At 42.7% G+C, this 17,197-nt stretch overlaps 1 protein-coding gene and 1 long non-coding RNA gene across 2 annotated transcripts in view; one reads left to right on the top strand and one right to left on the bottom strand.

The window, feature by feature from the left end:
* Positions 1-640: 640 nt before the first annotated feature.
* Positions 641-17,197, bottom strand: part of LOC137501218 (uncharacterized) — a 30,941-nt gene continuing 14,384 nt past the window's right edge. Inside the window, exon 3 of the long non-coding RNA XR_011018429.1 lies at positions 641-1,157. This is a non-coding gene — a long non-coding RNA (uncharacterized lncRNA). The remainder of the gene's footprint in view (positions 1,158-17,197) is intronic.
* On the top strand, positions 1,984-16,886 carry LOC137501186 (uncharacterized). Its single transcript, XM_068228047.1, has 4 exons — positions 1,984-2,052; positions 4,816-4,973; positions 7,658-7,859; positions 16,800-16,886. Exons 1-4 carry the CDS (start codon positions 1,984-1,986, stop codon positions 16,884-16,886), a joined length of 516 nt encoding a protein of 171 aa, XP_068084148.1.

The following is a 17,197-nucleotide window of genomic DNA, read 5'->3' as shown; positions in this document are numbered from 1 at the left end:
TATTCTTTCCCCCAAACACAGGTGGTGAGATTTAAAAAGGTCGAATATGAAAAAAAAAAAACAAGTCGTCTTCTGACCTCACGGAAATGAACAAATTGGGTGGAAAGAAGGAACGTGACAATCAACGAGTGAAACTGAAAGGCATCTTAAGGCATTTCTAACTCCGTTGGAGTCGGAAAAGATAAGAGATAACCTAGAGACCTCGAACAGGAAAGATTGTAGGAAGAGATTCTCAGGAGGTTAGTGTAAGCAGTGCCCGGCTTAGATGAAGTCAACACCTGCCACACTGTTTTGTCCCTTAACAAGGAATCGCCTTTACCATTACCACATCTACAAGCTAGGATGTCCTCGAAGGAGCTCAACATTTAGAGGAGGCCGTAAATCGAAGCCACTTTTCAGTATCTTCAGCAACTTAGCCACATATCAGGCTTCAAACACGACGATACACATATAACTATATATGATATTTCACATTTGACTTACCGCACTTGTTTGGCCCACACTGTTTCTTGGCACATGGGTTTAATGGCAGACGATTGCTTGATACAAGTGATATTTCAAATTCCTAATACACCAAGAATTAGATTACCACAATTATTAAGAAAAATTGAAGGGGAAAAGGAAGCTGGATTGAACTTTACATTATTTTACTACTTTCGACAATGTTCATTGCCTACTTTCAATTTTATACAAGTCGCATTTTGCATAATTCTTCATTTCATAGGCTGTATTTACATTTATAAATTTAAACTATGTCCATAAGTTCTTACGAAATCTAATACGCGACCTTCATCCCTGTAAATTTGATCTTTGTGTTACCCTCTGTAGCCTCATATTTACCAGCTGTTTGCGTCGTATCCTTCTTTTGGCATCAGCTTCTGTGATCATTTGTAAATCCTCTTGCCTTTAAAGATCCATAAGGAGAGTGAGTTAAGGTGGGTGATACATTACCTGAAATCAGTTATGTCAGGCTTCGGTTATACATTATTAACTGCAGCCAAATGCTGATCCATAAATAATTCTGTAAAGTAGCGTGGAGCTGCAGCTCTCTTTTTCTTCAAGTTGTGCTTCTTCTAATATGCATGGTGTCAGAGTATTCCATGATACCCAGCAGTGTTTCTGGACTAGACGTCAGGCACGGGTGCTAGCTCCATACTCTGCAAATTGTAGTGAATGAAAATTGCTATCAACCAAAGTGTATACGAAAAAAGGCACATGCAAAATTATATTATACCTGAATCTGAAGGTATGAAAGAAAGTCTATAAAACTGTCCAGTAGTACGGCATGTGAATAATTGGCTATTAGTAAGATACGATATGTCAAATGTCTGACAACCATCTGGCTTATATTGAGTGGCTGAGAATAGGCTGACTAAACCAATTCTTCAGAGTTTTTCGGCTTTACGTCGCACCGACACAGATAGGTCTTATGGCGACGATAGGACAGGAAAGAAGCTAGGAACGGGAAGGAAATGGCCGTGTCCTTAATTAATGTAAAGCACCAGCATTTTCCTGGTGTGAAATTGGGAAACCACGGAAAACCATCTTCAGGGCTGCCGACAGTGGGGCTCGAACCCACTATCTCCCGGATGCAAGCTCACAGCTGCGCGCCCCTAACTGCACGGCCAACTCGCCCGGTTAATTCTTCAGCTTATCCCAGTTTCCAGGGTTGCTGGAGCCACCCAGGAACTTTTTAGTTTCTGGCCGGGGCTTTAAGGCTGGATGCCATTTCTGACGCTACTGATTTTTTGAGATGAAAATCTCAACCCAGGATCGACCGGGATTCGAACCTTGATTGAAAATAAACTGATAGAATGTAATGGATAGTGTAAGTAAGTTTGCTTCAACACTGACACGTGTCAGAATTACACTTCCATTATAAATGCGATTATTTCCTAATTATTTATATTAAGTGTCCCCGTGTGTTTCAGGCTAAATCAAGAAAAAGAGAAATGTAGCAACCTTCGTCTTCGGTACAAAGCGATGCAGAAGAACACGGAGAAGTTCAGTAAAATGAAGGAGGAATACAAAGCTATGTGCAAAGCTGTTAGAGTAAGTAAACGTGCCGCTAGGTGGAACACAACCCAGGTATGTTATGCCTAGGTAGTATTCTATCGCTCGTGAGCTAAGATCGCTGAAACAAGTTAATATTACAATATAGCAGGCTTATCGATATAGTGAAAGAGCCTGTGTTGCTAGGATTACCCACGTAATTTGTGACAGGTAATCTTAAAACATGTCTCTTCATCTGAATCTCGAGTGCATGTTGAGAATTACAGTCTTCGATTAAATATTTTTGTTACAGCAGCCTTCTAATACCATTTAGTCTGCTTGATATGTTGTAATACCGGCCCCGTAGTGTAGGGGTAGCGTGCCTGCCTCTTACTCGGAGGCCCCGGGTTCGATTCCCGGCCAGGTCAGGGAGTTTTACCTGGACCTGAGGGCTGGTTTGAGGTCCACTCAGCGTACGTGATTAGAACTGAGGAGCTAACTGACGGTGATATGGCAGCCCCGGTCTAGAAAGCCAAGAATAACGGCCGAGAGGATTCGTCGTGCTGACCATACGGACACCTCGTAATCTGCAGGCCTTCGGGCTGAGCAGCGGTCGCTTGGTAGGCCAAGGCCCTTCAAGGCTGTACTGCCATGGGTTTTGTTTTGTTTTGATATGTAGTAATTAAGTTTTCAGGCATGTCATAGGCTATGCGGTACTCAGTCAGTTACTAGAGCCGGTTAACAGGGTATCATCTTTAACGGCAACAAATGCCACAACCACTGGCCACTTTTATAAATATCAGAAAAAGAAATGAGTGTGTTTACACGATGCCACAACGGAGGCCTGGGTATCTATCTACACAAGTTTTAATTCCGTCTCTGAAGGGGAAGGCGGGCCTGCTAAACGGTAACGCCGTCTCCCAAGCCAGGGAGATTAACTCGTATTTCGGTGAAGGAGATGTTCGGAGAAGGTCAGGGCGTTGACGATCGTGGCCTATACTAGGAACTGTCCCGGCATTCGCCTTGGCGTAGGAGAATAGAAAACCACGTAAAACCATTCTCAGAACGGGCGACGGTGGGGAACAGACTCTCTCCGTCTCCCGAATACAGAGGTGTAGGGACCCGTCCTCTGCTCGGTTGGTCGGACGGAATACAGAGCTGTCGGACCACGGACCAATCGTGGCCTCGTGAAGGTCGAAGCCTACACTGGATCCGCCGACGTCGCCTGAGTGCGTTATTGGCTAGGCAATGGCTCACTCTCGCTGCCGATCGCGCCATCGAACGTTGGTACGGAGGGCTTGCTTGAGACCTCTGCTGGGTTACATGTTTCTCTCTACAAATATTAAAAGGAACGTTTACCTAGCATGTATCAGGTCCATCCTGCTGAACGGTTGTATGGCCTGATGCTTCATTCCCAAATCTCCCCTTTCAAAATTACAAGATTTCCAAAATAAGAGTCCTGATACTGAAATATAATAAAAAGGATACGACGAGAACTTCGTATACCGCTTATTAGATCTTTAAATAAAATAGTGAAGATGACCAAATCTAGAATCCTCCTTAGCCCGTCCACCGACGCGGGCATCTTACTCTTAAAACGAGTTATAAGGAAGAAGAAGCCAAATACCAGGTTTAAACATCGCGGCCGTTGGCTAACTTATGACCTGTTTTAACAGGAAATCAATTTCATTTCAGCGTTTTCCAAATTAAAAACAAGTATCACTAACATGGAGAACATTCTCTGACATGGAGAATATACCGCCTCCATGACAGACTGTCTGTTCCCCCCGTCATTGCAGTACAATAGAGATTTTCCGACTCATCGGGTGTTCTAGAAAACAGGTGAGTAAAAGGACATAGTTTTCGCCCTTGGACTCTCAACAACAACAACAACAACAGTAACAAATAGTTGTGTCTATTGTTCAGCATTAGAGTGACAAGTTGATTTACGTCGCACCGTTTTATGGCGACGATGGGATAGGAAAGGGCTAGGAGTGGGAAGGAAGTGGCCGAGCATTTGCCTGGTGTGGAAATTGGAAACTACGGAAAAATATATTCAGGGCTGCTGACAGTAGAGTTCGAACCCACTATCTCCCAAATACAAACTCACAGCTGCGCGCCCCTAACCACACGGTCAACTCGCTCAGTAGAATTAGTGTATTTAGACAACGCCACAGCCGGTAAAACCTCACCCTGTGGGTGGTGGCGGTAGAATAACACCCACGGTATCCTCTGCCTACCGTAAGAGGCGGGTTGGCGATCACTGGGCCCTTAGCTGAGACCTGGCGTTGCTTCCACTGATTTGCGCCAGCCTCCTCACTTTCACCTATTCTATCGGGTCTCATTTGTCAACTCTTGCTCCTTTCCGACCCCGACGGTATTATGTTTTCGAATCCTGGAGAGTCTTTCATTTTCTCATCCTTCGTGGCCCTTGTCTTCCTTTGACCGATATCGTTATTTTTTCGAAATGTCGGATCCCTTCAATTTCTCTCTCTGATTAGTGTTAATAGCAGATGTTTGCTTCTTCCTCTTGAAACATTAATCACCACCACCAGTACCATGATGTAGCCTACTTTCACCCCATCAACACAGTAATTAAAAATGAGAGAACTATTCCTCTTGGTGAAATTTACAATATGAATTCTCATCCCGTTTACCATCACACCATTGTTTGCTGTCAATCTCACAATATTGTCGAGGTCTTTTTTCCAGTCGCTCGCAATCCTGTGACATGTCTCTCTTTACATTCGGTATACAGATGGCATTTACAACAGTGCTTATGAATATTGACTCATGAGTTTGTATATACGGTATTTATTTCAGGAGGAAAAGTTACGAAAAGACACAGCAGACAAGAAAACATCGTGCACCAATCTTATAAAAGTGAGGAATAAATGTACACAAGCGTGGGTCGACTGTCCTCGCTGTGAGGATGTAAAACGGGAGAAGAAGGCCAGCGGCCCAGGAGTGCGACTTACAAAGTAAGTATCTTCATAATTTGAAGTGAAGTAACAGTATCTTGTTGATTTTTTATATTACCCTAGCTGTATTCTTTGCTCACCGATGAGTCATCATCATCATCATCATCATCATCATTTAGCCGTGCACTATTTGTCCGGGTGCAGTGTAAGAGGCATTTTTTTTTTTTTGAATTCACGTACCTACGAGGGTATAGGTAATGATGAATTTCAACTGAAGCTTATTCAGACGTAATCATGTCAAGAAAGGACTCCTTAACAAGATTTCGCTGTGCTACGGCACCCTGACATTTCTTTCAGTGTTATAATTCGTTAGCTTGGAACCATGTTTTGTTTAATAGATCTACTTCTGTACAGACATTATCGAGTAGAATACGAATATAAGGCGTCGATAAAGTCAAATTTATGGTAGAACCGATGACATATATCTTTCGCCCCTTAAGACAGTCATCATCATCATACCACGAGCAGGTCCAGTGGACCGTGTCTACAAAACATCTTGTCTACTGTGTCCTGACCCTTGCTCTCTCCTGCCAAAACCCTGGTGGTGGAGGGGTTGAATACATCTAAGGTATTCACTGCCTGCCGTAAGCGGCGACTGAAGGGGGGACCAGGTGCTCTCAGTTTCAGAGTGTGAGTTGGTAACCACGGTGGCCCTAGCTGTGTCTGACATTGCTTTCACTTACTTGTACACGCGAGCATAGAAATGGTGTCCCGGTATAAACAAAGATGGTATACCCCCATCTCCACGCTTAACGCATTGCTGCAGGTAGACAGACCGCTACAAGACTGTGATTGAAATGGGCACAGTGGTCTATGTATAGCAATACACACACTGTGCCTCCAGCACTACCCGTTCACTCTCTCGCCTCCTTTTCGGTACTGGAGTGGGGCAGTGTTGATTGTTTACGTCGGGACACCATTTCTCTGCTTACATGTACCAAACTCATCACTTTCATCTTTTCTGCCCGGCCTCTCTTGATCATTTCTTGTTCTCTCCCACCCCGATGGTATTAGATTTGCGAGGCCTAAGAAATATTTCGCTTTCACGTTCTTCGTTTTCCTTTCCTTTTAGCGATACCTTCATTCTTCGAAGACTCAGACCTATTCCACTTACGTTGTGATGAGTGGTAATAGAAGATGGTTGCCCAGTTGTACTTCCTCTTAAAGCAATGATCTCCACCACCACCGCTACCTCAACCATACCACCACCCATCAAATGTCCATCTCTCTCACGTCTTCACCTAGCCCGACTCCATCTTTTCTTATAGGCCTACATTTCATCTAGCTCACAATTATAGCGTATCCGCTACTCCGCAGTCGCTGCGTCCATTATCTCCCTAAACATATTTCGCGAACTTTTCCTTTACAAACTAAGAAAATGTTTTAGTTCCGTTTTCGGACCCTTGAGATCTCACATCCATACAACACAACCCACAGGATTAATGTCTTGTGTAGCATGAGCTATTTCAACACATTGTGCGACTTGAGAAGTTGAAAGAGGCTGTAGTAACAATAATCTCCTGCTTGGATTGTCGCCTTTATCTCTGTTTCACATAAAATCTGCTCCCAAGTTTTGAAATCGCGGACTCTACAGAAGGAGTAGAATATAAAGCATCGATAAAGTCAAGTTTATGGTGGAACCGATGACATTAATCTTTCGTCCCTGCATCCCTTCATTAGCTTCTCTTCGACGCAGTAGACAGTACTCAGACTTTGAAGTACCCGATCTTGCTAGTTGAATTCTCCATGGCTCCATAGTGTATCTGGATAGCAGGACTACATCATCGGTATAGGTTAGGTATGTAATGTCCTCCCCTCCGACCTGGATTCAATTAAAACTCTCTCGTAACGATTCTCTGATAATCTTCTCTGGCATGATGTTAAAAATTGTCGGAGATAAACTATCTCCTCGCCTCAGCCCTGTAATAGCATCGAAGCTCTCCGTGAATAAGCTCCCGAGTTTGATCATACCTTTACCATTTTAACGAACCTATTATAATTATTAATCCCCCATGGCACAACAGCCCCGAAGGACTAAGCGACCGCTGCTCAGCCCGAAGGCCTGCAGATTACGAGATGCCGTGTGGTCAAGACGACGGATCCTCTCGGCCGTTATTCTTGGCTTTCTAGACCGGGGTCTCCATCTCACCGTCAGATAGCTCCTCAATTGTAATCACGTAGGCTGAGTTGGCCTCGAACCAGCCCTCAGATACAGGTAAAAATCCCTGACCTGGTCGGGAATCGAACCCGGAGCCTCCGGGTAAGAGGCAGGCACGCTACCCCTACACCGCGGGGCCGGCAAACTCTTGTCAGAAGTGGGATTTGAGCCCACAAATTTCTGACAGTACCGGGAACCGAACCCAGGCTCCCGAGGACGGCAGCTAATAGCGCTAACCGTTACGCTCTACGGAGGCGGAATTATTCATTAATAATAATAAATCTCAGCCTTGTTAATTCAATTTTTTTAAAGTGATTTTTTGTTCTTGAGGCAGTACCTGCCTTGTGCTTCAAGCATAGACATTCATTGGAAGATGAGGTGGTCTGAGTTAAGTACCTACGAGTCGCACAACGTACTGTAGAAGTACAGAATGAATATAGTGAAAACATAATACTTGTTCTGGGCAATTCATGTTTACTGCGAGTAATATAAGTAATTACTAATGTAACACGTACTTACTGTTTAGGAGCGAGCTATTCCGACTGGAAAAAGATATGCAAGCACTGAAGATGGTGATAAACCAGCGGGAGGCCATGTGGTGTAAGCTGGCCGAGAGGGAGCGATTGCAACGGGTGCAGCTCACTCGCCTTAACAATGAGCTGACCAACCTGCGAGCACTCTCCGAGACTCGTCAGAACGAACTAGAGAACAAGACACAGGCTCTCAGCGTAAGTACTGCACTGCTGCACTGTATGAATTATGGGCAAATTCCCACCACAATGGAAAGTTACCTATATTCGAGTACGCTCTGATCTCATGCGAGAACAAGAAACAAACTTTCAGTGACAGTACTCTAAATTACCTACGCTTAAGCATTCACTGATGTCATGCGAGAACTAGACACAGACTCAATGAACTTACCTACATCCGAGACACAGACTAGGGACTTACCTGCACTCGAGCACTCCCTGATCTCATGCAAGAACAAGACATGCAATGTATTAAGTTACATACCCTCGAGCACTCACTGATCTCGTGCGACTCGAGAAATATACAAACACTCGAGCACTCGATGATCTCGTGCGAGAAAAAGACAAAGACTCCATAAACTTCCCTACGCTAGACATATACTGATCTCGTGGTAGAATAAGACACAGACTCTCGATGAAGTATAGCACTGCATGAACTTATCTATACCCAAACATTATCTGAGCTCGTGCGAGAACAAGGCATAGCCTCTGTGAATTCACCTGCACCTAAGCACTCACTGACCTCGTGCGAGAAGACACATACTCTCAGTGTGAGTATGGTATTGTATCGACAATGAACTCGCCTACAGTCTCTGATCTCGTGCTAGAAAAATACACAGTCTTTCAATATAAGTATCGTATTGTACAAACTATAAACTGTGCCGGGCTGAGTGGCTCAGAAGGTTGAGGCTCTGGGCTTCTGACCCCCACTTGGCAGGTTCGATCCTGACTCAGTCCGGTGGTATGTGAAGGTGCTCAGATAGTATAGTATAATATAGTATATTAATTTTCCTCCAGATCTTAAAGTATTCAAACCTAATCGATCACAACGGATAAAAATAGCACAATTTACAAACCCAAGCAAAACTAGGGGAAATTACAAGCTACAAAAAACTAAAACAATAAACACAATCAAACCAAATACCAAAGACCATTCTCCTATTCAGAGAAAGGATGTTCAATACACAACAAACGCACAACCACCTAATTTTTCAACAGGTGAAATTTAAAACAAAGAATGAACAAAGAATAAAAACCTACCTCTCTGATACTGGTTGAATCAGAGAGTCTTGATCTATTTACATTCCGTTCCACGTGCAAGAGTCCAGCAGCTCTTGTCCTGAGTCATGTTTCATTGTTTCTCGACAAGGCTGCTTGCTCATTATCGCGACCTACCTCACTGTACAAGACTTGCTGATTCTCTTTACTTTCAACTCACTACTTAGGTACTCAGTATTGACAACGTAAGATATTACACACACTGTCTTACTCCTTTAATTTCATGTCCAATTGTCTCATTAGCCCACTTACACAACCACTTCTTTTAGCCACTTCTTGTAATTTCTTACACCAATAACAATTCAGATTTCCTAGTCTAAAATAATTTACACAGCCACTTCTTTTAATTTTTAACACATCATTTTTTACAGCACATAAATACCAATTCAGATTCCCTACCCTATTCCATTCTTTAATCACCCACCCAATAATTTTATATTCGTAACTCTGTTTTAGTAGCTCTTGCTGCCTTACACTCAAAAAGGTTTACTCTCACTTATCCTATATCTTTTCATGGGCCTAACAAGTGCATAACCGGGCGAGTTGGCCGTGCGCGTAGAGGCGCGCGGCTGTGAGCTTGCATCCGGGAGATAGTAGGTTCGAATCCCACTATCGGCAGCCTTGAAGATGGTTTTCCGTGGTTTCCCATTTTCACACCAGGCAAATGCTGGGGCTGTACCTTAATTAAGGCCACGGCCGCTTCCTTCCAACTCCTAGGCCTTTCCTATCCCATCGTCGCCATAAGACCTATCTGTGTCGGTGCGACGTAAAGCCCCTAGCAAAAAAAAAAAAACAAAAAAAAACAAGTGCATATTCTCATTCACTTCTCCGCACAATATACACAATGAATTATCTTTATTTCTGATCCACTCCTTGTTTTTCGTAAGCCCAACATCCACCAAAGTAGACTTCCTCTCACTGCTCTATCCACATTACCACTATTAATCCTTGTTACTTGGCTTACCTTGTTAAATATGCTTAGGAATGCTCTCTTCCTGCATTCCTCCATCTGTCGTTGCATCTGTAAATCTTTAACCCTCCTTAAAATCGTACTCCGACTGCTTCCCCCCGTTTTATTCCAAACCACATGTCATATGTATCCCATGCCCTACCTTTCCACATACATTTTTATCTTCGACAGCCAGCTCCCAGCATACATATTTTTCAGCTGTTGCTTGTAGGCCGATTGTAAAATTATACCCTCTACCCTCTCTTTAATCGCACCCAATAGTTAAGTACCCTCATCATACATTCAACTTCTATATACTCCCCACAAATTAATATCGCCGCCGCATTTGCAGCACACTGCGGGAGTCGCATCAAGGTCTTACTGAATTTACAAATAATCTGATTTTGCATGGCTCTTCCTTCCTCTGGACCCCATAGTTCAGCTCCATACATTACTCTGTTCAGCAGTAATGACTTTAACACCATCCTTTGAATACTTTATACCCGGTTACCTAGTCTCCAAAACCTTTACCAGTGAGAGAGCCGCCACCCCCTTCTATTTCACCCTTTTAATTTGATCCTCCCATCCCCTCTTTTGTTTAAAAGCACTCCTAGGTATTCCAACATATCTGTCTCTTCGATCACCTCCCCCTGGACCCATTTCCTCTCCTTCTTTCTCGCCCTATTTTTTCGGACTACCATCACCTTCGATTTATAACAGTTAATTTTCAGTGACCACATCCTATCATACTCGGATACCGCCTTTAAACTTCTCTGTAAACACCACCCTATTAAGGTCATTAAATATTACATCATCAGCAAGAATCAATCATGGGATCTCTACATCGTTTACAACCAGTGATGCCCAATTATTCTCTCCATGACCATACAAAATGTCATTTATAAATAATAGAAATAAAATCGGCGATAGCTTACAACCCTGTATTAATCCCAGCTTATATTCAATCAGACTGCTTACTAAATTTTCTTCTAATTTAACACAGCAATAAACTTTATCATACATAGACTCCATCGCTCGGATAATCTTTCCTGAACCCCCACCATTCCTAATTTTTCTACTAACGCGCTTCTACTCACCGTATCGAACGCTTTTTCAAAATCATTAGCAGCTAGATATACTTTACCTCCTTCCTTGCCCAAATGTTTCTCCAGAATCATCTTGACTCTCATTATATTATCTGTAGTTCTTCTACCTTTTCTGAATCTACCCTGAAAAATTGACAGTATCGACTGTTCTTCCGCCCAGTCCCTCAGTCTGTTCGCCAGTACATCTGTATAAATCTTGCTCAAGGAATCCAGTAAGGTTATACCTCTATAGTTATTCGGAGGTTCCTCTCGCCCTTCTTTTTGTATATTGGGCATATAATCCCCGTTTGCCACTCTTTTGGAAACCTGCCACCCTCGAAAATATTATTGAATAGCTTTACTATGCCCTCTATCATCTGACTATATTTACCTATTTCTTTCCAAAACAAATTATTGATACCACCCACCGACCTAAACTTGAGTTTCCCTATCACCCCTAATACTTCTTCTTTCGATATTTCTTTAATAAGCTCATATAGCTGTATATTCACATCTCTCCATATAACTTCCCCCTGTATCTTTTCATCTATCCTTCCCTCCTAATAATTCTCGGAAGTAGTCCACCCATTGATCGTAGTCAATACTCGGCTTATCAACCCTCTTCCCCGCTCCTTATTAATTCTATTAATGTCCCATACCCTATCAGGTTGCTTCATCTTGCACTCCCTATTTATTGACTCTACTTGTTCTCTCATCCATAACTTATTCCTCTCAGCAATTTTAAGCTGGTGTTCTTTTCTTAATTTGCAAAAATCTTCTCTTTCTGCACTCCCACCATTTTTCTATAGTCTTTTATAGAGACTTCATGACTTTTTACCTCATTTCCTTACACTCCTTGTTGTGCCACCCTTCTTCCCTTCCCGTGTTACTCCTCTTACCTCTATCTATCTGGGCTAGCCTCTTAATTGGATATTCAATTAATTCCAGCGCTCTGTCCACATTGTCTACTCTCGAGGCTGCCTCCCATCCACACTTAATTAATTGCAGTGTATTATCTATGAGGGCATCAAAATCCTGTTTTACATTTTCTGACTATTTATATTTAATATATCTTCTACTCTTCTCAACACTCCTCTTTTTCCCTCCTTCGTTTCCCTCTCTCTCACTTCTTTCCATCGTCAACCAAACCGGGGCATGGTGGGATTCAACCCAGTCCCCTATTTCAATCCTCTTAATTCTCCCTAGCATGTCTTCCGAACTAATCACTAAATCTATAATACTTCCACCCTGCGATGTAATATACGTCAACTTCCCTTTCCTATCCCCTTCCCACCAGCCATTCAAAATACAAAATTTGCCTGCTGCACATAATTCTAAGAGTTTTAATCCGTAACTATTTCGTTCTTAACTTCGTTACATCTTCCTCTCCTCATCATCGTCTCATCCTCCTTGCTGAATGCTGGACAAAGATCACCTATCCTAGCGTTCCAATCGCCAATCACCCATCTTCTTCATATTTCCCACTATTACACTTGTTTCCAGTAATGAATCCTCAAAATAATTCCCATTTTCGTATGTGGAGCTCTTGGGATGACAGTATAGGAAAGCCATGCATACCTTATTTTCTCTCCCTTTCTCGCTCCCCATATTAAACATGGCCCAGACCATCTCTTCGATCTCATTCTCAATATCTTCGATTAACATGCTAATCTCTTCCTTTATTAAACCAACAATACCTCCGGCGACCTCCCCTTTGTGTGGTACTTGTACTTGACCACAAACCCCCTCTCTGTTAACACCTTCCCTATTTCTAACCACGTCTCTAGGAGCACCACAATACCAAAGATTTCTACTAATTTTATTACTTCTTCATTACACATCTTGCTTAACAAGCCTTCAATATTTACAAATCCTATCTTCCAGTCTAGTTATAGCCTAGCCTCCCCTTCATCTCCATTTCTTCCCTTATTCTTACTCCCCTCTGCCACATTACTTGTTTACTTCTCGTTGTTATGGCCCTCTTTCATTCCACTTCTCTTCCATCTTTTTTGGACATTTTGAGACGCTTTTCGCCCATCTTATCCTCAAAACCTTTAGTTTTCTTTCACCACATGTCCTTTAAACTCATACTTCTCCCTTTGCTCAAGACCTCTCTTCCTTGTATTTCTTCCCGCGTACCTTCACCTTTACCATGCACGTGCACACTGATGACTGGACTTGCAAATTCTTGAGTTTCTCCCTCCACCAACCCCTGCTAAATCCTCGTTTCCGTTCCTGCGCTACACTGGACACTGACCTCTGCCCTACCCTCGCTTCTTGCCTCGTCACGTCCCTCCGTTCACACTGCAGCCTGCCTGTCACCTTGCCTTGTCACCATGCACTCTTCCTGCTTGACCGTCTAATCAATTTCTTGAAGCTTAGCCACTGTCTCTACCATCTACCATTGGACAAAACCAGCTGTTGGCCCCTGATATGTGCCCTCAGTCCTTGGTGCCTGGCTTTCATTAGATGTCTCCGTAAAATTTTGGAGCTCTTGCTACCTCCACTACCCAGGTCTCTTTTCACCCATACTTCCTTTTTTGCAAATTCCCAGCGTTTCTCACAACGATATCGACCATCAAGGTAGATAATAACCTGACCTTAATTGACTTATCCCCTCTCACTTTGCCTACCCTTTCTACATCATAAATGCCAACTTCATTAAAGTTAATCTTCATGTTGTTCTTTATTACCTCCACCACTTTGTATACTATGTCCACTTTATTTTCTTTCACGCCCTCCTGGACACAATAAATAAATATGCATTTCCTCGAACGTTCCTGACGACTGATTGCTTCCTCTTTCTTCAATTTAACCACCTCCTCTTTCAAATTTGTTACCTTCTTCCTCAATAGCGCAATATCTTCCTTATTACCTCCCATCATGGACATTGATTCACCCATTTTTTTCCTGTATCCACCTCTTCATGTTTTCAAACTCTTTTGGTTGATGCTGGATCATTTCCATAATCTGGTTCAATTGGCACGCATCTTTTACCACCTCCTTAATGGCTTCAATGTCGTCCCAGCTGATGTTTCCGCTTGAATTCGGGCCGGAATTCAATTCCACGCTCCCAATCATTAGTAACACTGTCATCACAGCTGCCACTAAAACCACCTCACTCATACTTCCCAGATCATCCTTGCACTCCATTACTTTTGATGTTTTCCTCTTCAAACTCCTTTGCCATGTTCCAATTGCGGCTCGATATTGCTCCACTGCAATCATTTCTCGGCACTCGCCACACAGCACTCTCCACTCAGCACGTCCGCTTTCACTGCTTGCTTAGGCTAGACTGTGAAGGTGCTCAAATACGTTAGCCTCGTATCGCTAGATTTACTGGCATGTGAAAGAACTCACGAGGGACTAAATTCCGGCATCTCGGCGTCGCCGAAAACTGCAATATTAGTTAGTGGGACGTAAATCAAAATATCACTGAAATTGTAAACTCTCTTACACCCGAGCACTCTCTGATCTCGTACGAGAACAAGACACAGACTGTCAATATAAGTATAGTATTGTAAGAATTATAAATTTACATACACCCGAATCTTCTCTGATCTCGTTCGAGAGCAAGACACTGACTCTCAATGCAAGTATAGTATCGTATGAATTGTTAACGTACCCACATTGAACACTCTCTGACTTCGTGCGAGACAAAACACAGATTCTCAGTGTAAGTATAGTAATGTATGAACTATTAACTTACCTACACTCGAATATACTCTGATCTCGTGCGGGAATAAGATAGAGACTATTAGTGTAAGTATAGTATTGTATGAACTATTAACTTACCTACACTCGAGTAGTCTCTGATCTCGTGCAGGGATAAGATAGAGACTATTAGTGTAAGTATAGAACTGTATGAACAATTGACTTACTTACACTCGAGTAGTCTCTGATCTCGTGTAGGAATAAGGTAGAGATTATTAGTGTAAGTATGGTAACCTACTGTATGAACTATGAGCTATTAACTTACCTACATTCGAATAGTCTCTGATCTCGTACAGGAATAAGATAGAGACTATTAGTGTAAGTATAGTAGTACTCCATGGAGTGTTAACTTATCCTCACCCGAACACTCCCCGATCTCGTGTGAGAACTACACACAGATTGTATGAGCTTACGCACACCCGAACGAGTAGTCCCTGAACTCATGCGAGACCAAAACATAGACTTTCAGTGCAAATATAGAACTATAAACTTGCCCGCACCCGAGCTACGCCTGGTCTCACACGAAAACAAGACACGGTTCTCAGTGTAGGTATAGTAAGTAGTATATGAACAATTAACATACCTACGCTCGAGTGATCACAGAACTCGTGCGAGAACATGAGTATAGAGTATAGAACCGTATGAACTATTAACCTACGGTACATATGCTCTCTCTGAACTCGTACGATAGACGTGGACTGCCAGTGTAAGTATAGTAATGAATATATTATGAGAGCAGCTCACGACAGTGTGAGCTTATCTACACTCGAACACTCACTGATCTCGTGGAGTACAAGAAACAGACTATCAGTGTCAGTATAGTACTACGTGAACAATGACCAATAACTCACTACAATTCGAACTTACTTCCAAATACGCTATGATTTCGTGTGACAAGCCACAGCTTTCGACGAAAGTGTAGTACTGTACGAGCTATTGACATTTCCCTACAACGTGATCAGACCTATACACCACTGCTATATTCGGTTTTGTATCATGTGTATGGCTTCAGCTATTGTATGCAGGTATTGTGATTTGACGGATGTAGACTACTTGCGTGTCAATTTTGAAGCAATATTCTACGAGAATTCGTGAGTGGTGGTGGTGGTGATTATTGTTTCAAGAGTAAGTACGACTGGGCAACCATCCTCCAATAACACGAATCGGAAGAAAAAATGGAAGGGGTTCGACACTTCGAAAAATGAAGCTATCGGCCAAAGAAAGACAAGGACCAACAAGAGCGTAAAGATTAAGACTCCCTAGGCATCGGAGACCTAATACCGTCGGGGTCGTAAAAACAAGAAATGACCAAGGGAGGTCGGATAAGATATATGAAAATGAGGATTCTGACACAAGTAAGTGGAAGCAATGCCAGGACTCTGTGGTCGCCAACCCACGCTCCCAAGTTAAGAGCCCCTGGGGCACTTTTTAGTCGCCTCTTACGACAGGCAGGGGATACCGTGGATGTTATTCCACCGCCCCCACCAACAAGGAGAAGAGAATAGGTGAGAGAGATGGATGAATGCTGACAGTCGCGACGGGCTGTGGTAATTGGAAGGAGTGGTTGTAGTGAAATCGGACTGACGAGGCAAAATCGGCGTTAACAGCCTTCGTAATCAAACGAATATGATAAAAATAAAAATTAACCAAGTTCCTCCGCTATAGGCTTATAAACATAGATAGCCTATGCTTTTTACTGTCCTAGTATACACACATGGTGGTAGCTTTTAAAGGGGCTTTACGTCACACCGACACAGATAGGTCTTACGGCGGCGATAGGATAGGTTTAGGATTGGGAAGGAAGCGGCCGTGGCCTTAATTAAGGTACAGCTCCAGCATTTTCCTGGTGTGAAAATGGAAAACCACGGAAAACCGTCTTCAGAACTGCCGACAGTGGGGTTCGAGCCCACTATTTCCCGAATGCAAGCTCACATCCGCGCGCCCCTAACCGCATGGCCAACTCGCTCGGTCACTAATGATATATGTTAGTTGCCACACTAATTCTACGTACCGCAGTCCTAAAACTTATCTACGTAAATATTTTACAGTGTTTCGTTTTCTCCGCTTCATTCTTCTAAACATCTACAGAAATATTTTCCTTTATGCTTTCAGGATTTGAACATGCAGGTGGAGCGCCAACGTCTGGAAAGTGCCTCGCTACGGAGACACATACTGAAGCTGGAGAGACGGGAGAGGTGAGTAGACTGGAAGGATGGTGAATACTAATACATTACAGACGTGTTTGGAAAAATGGGTTCCCAAACGCTGAGTTCAGATTAGTTCATCTGAACTCTTTCAATTCGTTGAACTAGTTAAGTTATAACATTGTAACCGTACAGGAAATCAAACCCCGAACCCATGATATGTATTTGCTGTAATAATTAATATGTGTAAACCAAGATTATACAAACTAAGTAATTAGTAATAACTGATACGATGTATCAATTATTATAATATAAATTATATTATGAAAGTAAAAGACGTTATGTGATGTCTTTGTAAAACCTAGA

Source organism: Anabrus simplex, chromosome 6 (assembly GCF_040414725.1).
Source record: "Anabrus simplex isolate iqAnaSimp1 chromosome 6, ASM4041472v1, whole genome shotgun sequence".
Lineage (NCBI taxonomy): Eukaryota > Metazoa > Arthropoda > Insecta > Orthoptera > Tettigoniidae > Anabrus > Anabrus simplex.
The sequence above is the reverse complement of the archived record's forward strand: the minus strand, read 5'-3'. Positions and strand labels throughout refer to the sequence as shown.

Coding starts and splice junctions, on each gene's coding strand:
- LOC137501186 (XM_068228047.1), top strand. CDS start 1,984: ATGCAGAAGAACACGGAGAAGTTCAGTAAAATGAAGGAGGAATACAAA. Junction 2,053..4,815: donor CTATGTGCAAAGCTGTTAGA/GTAAGTAAACGT, acceptor TATTTATTTCAG/GAGGAAAAGTTACGAAAAGA. Junction 7,860..16,799: donor ACAAGACACAGGCTCTCAGC/GTAAGTACTGCA, acceptor TTATGCTTTCAG/GATTTGAACATGCAGGTGGA.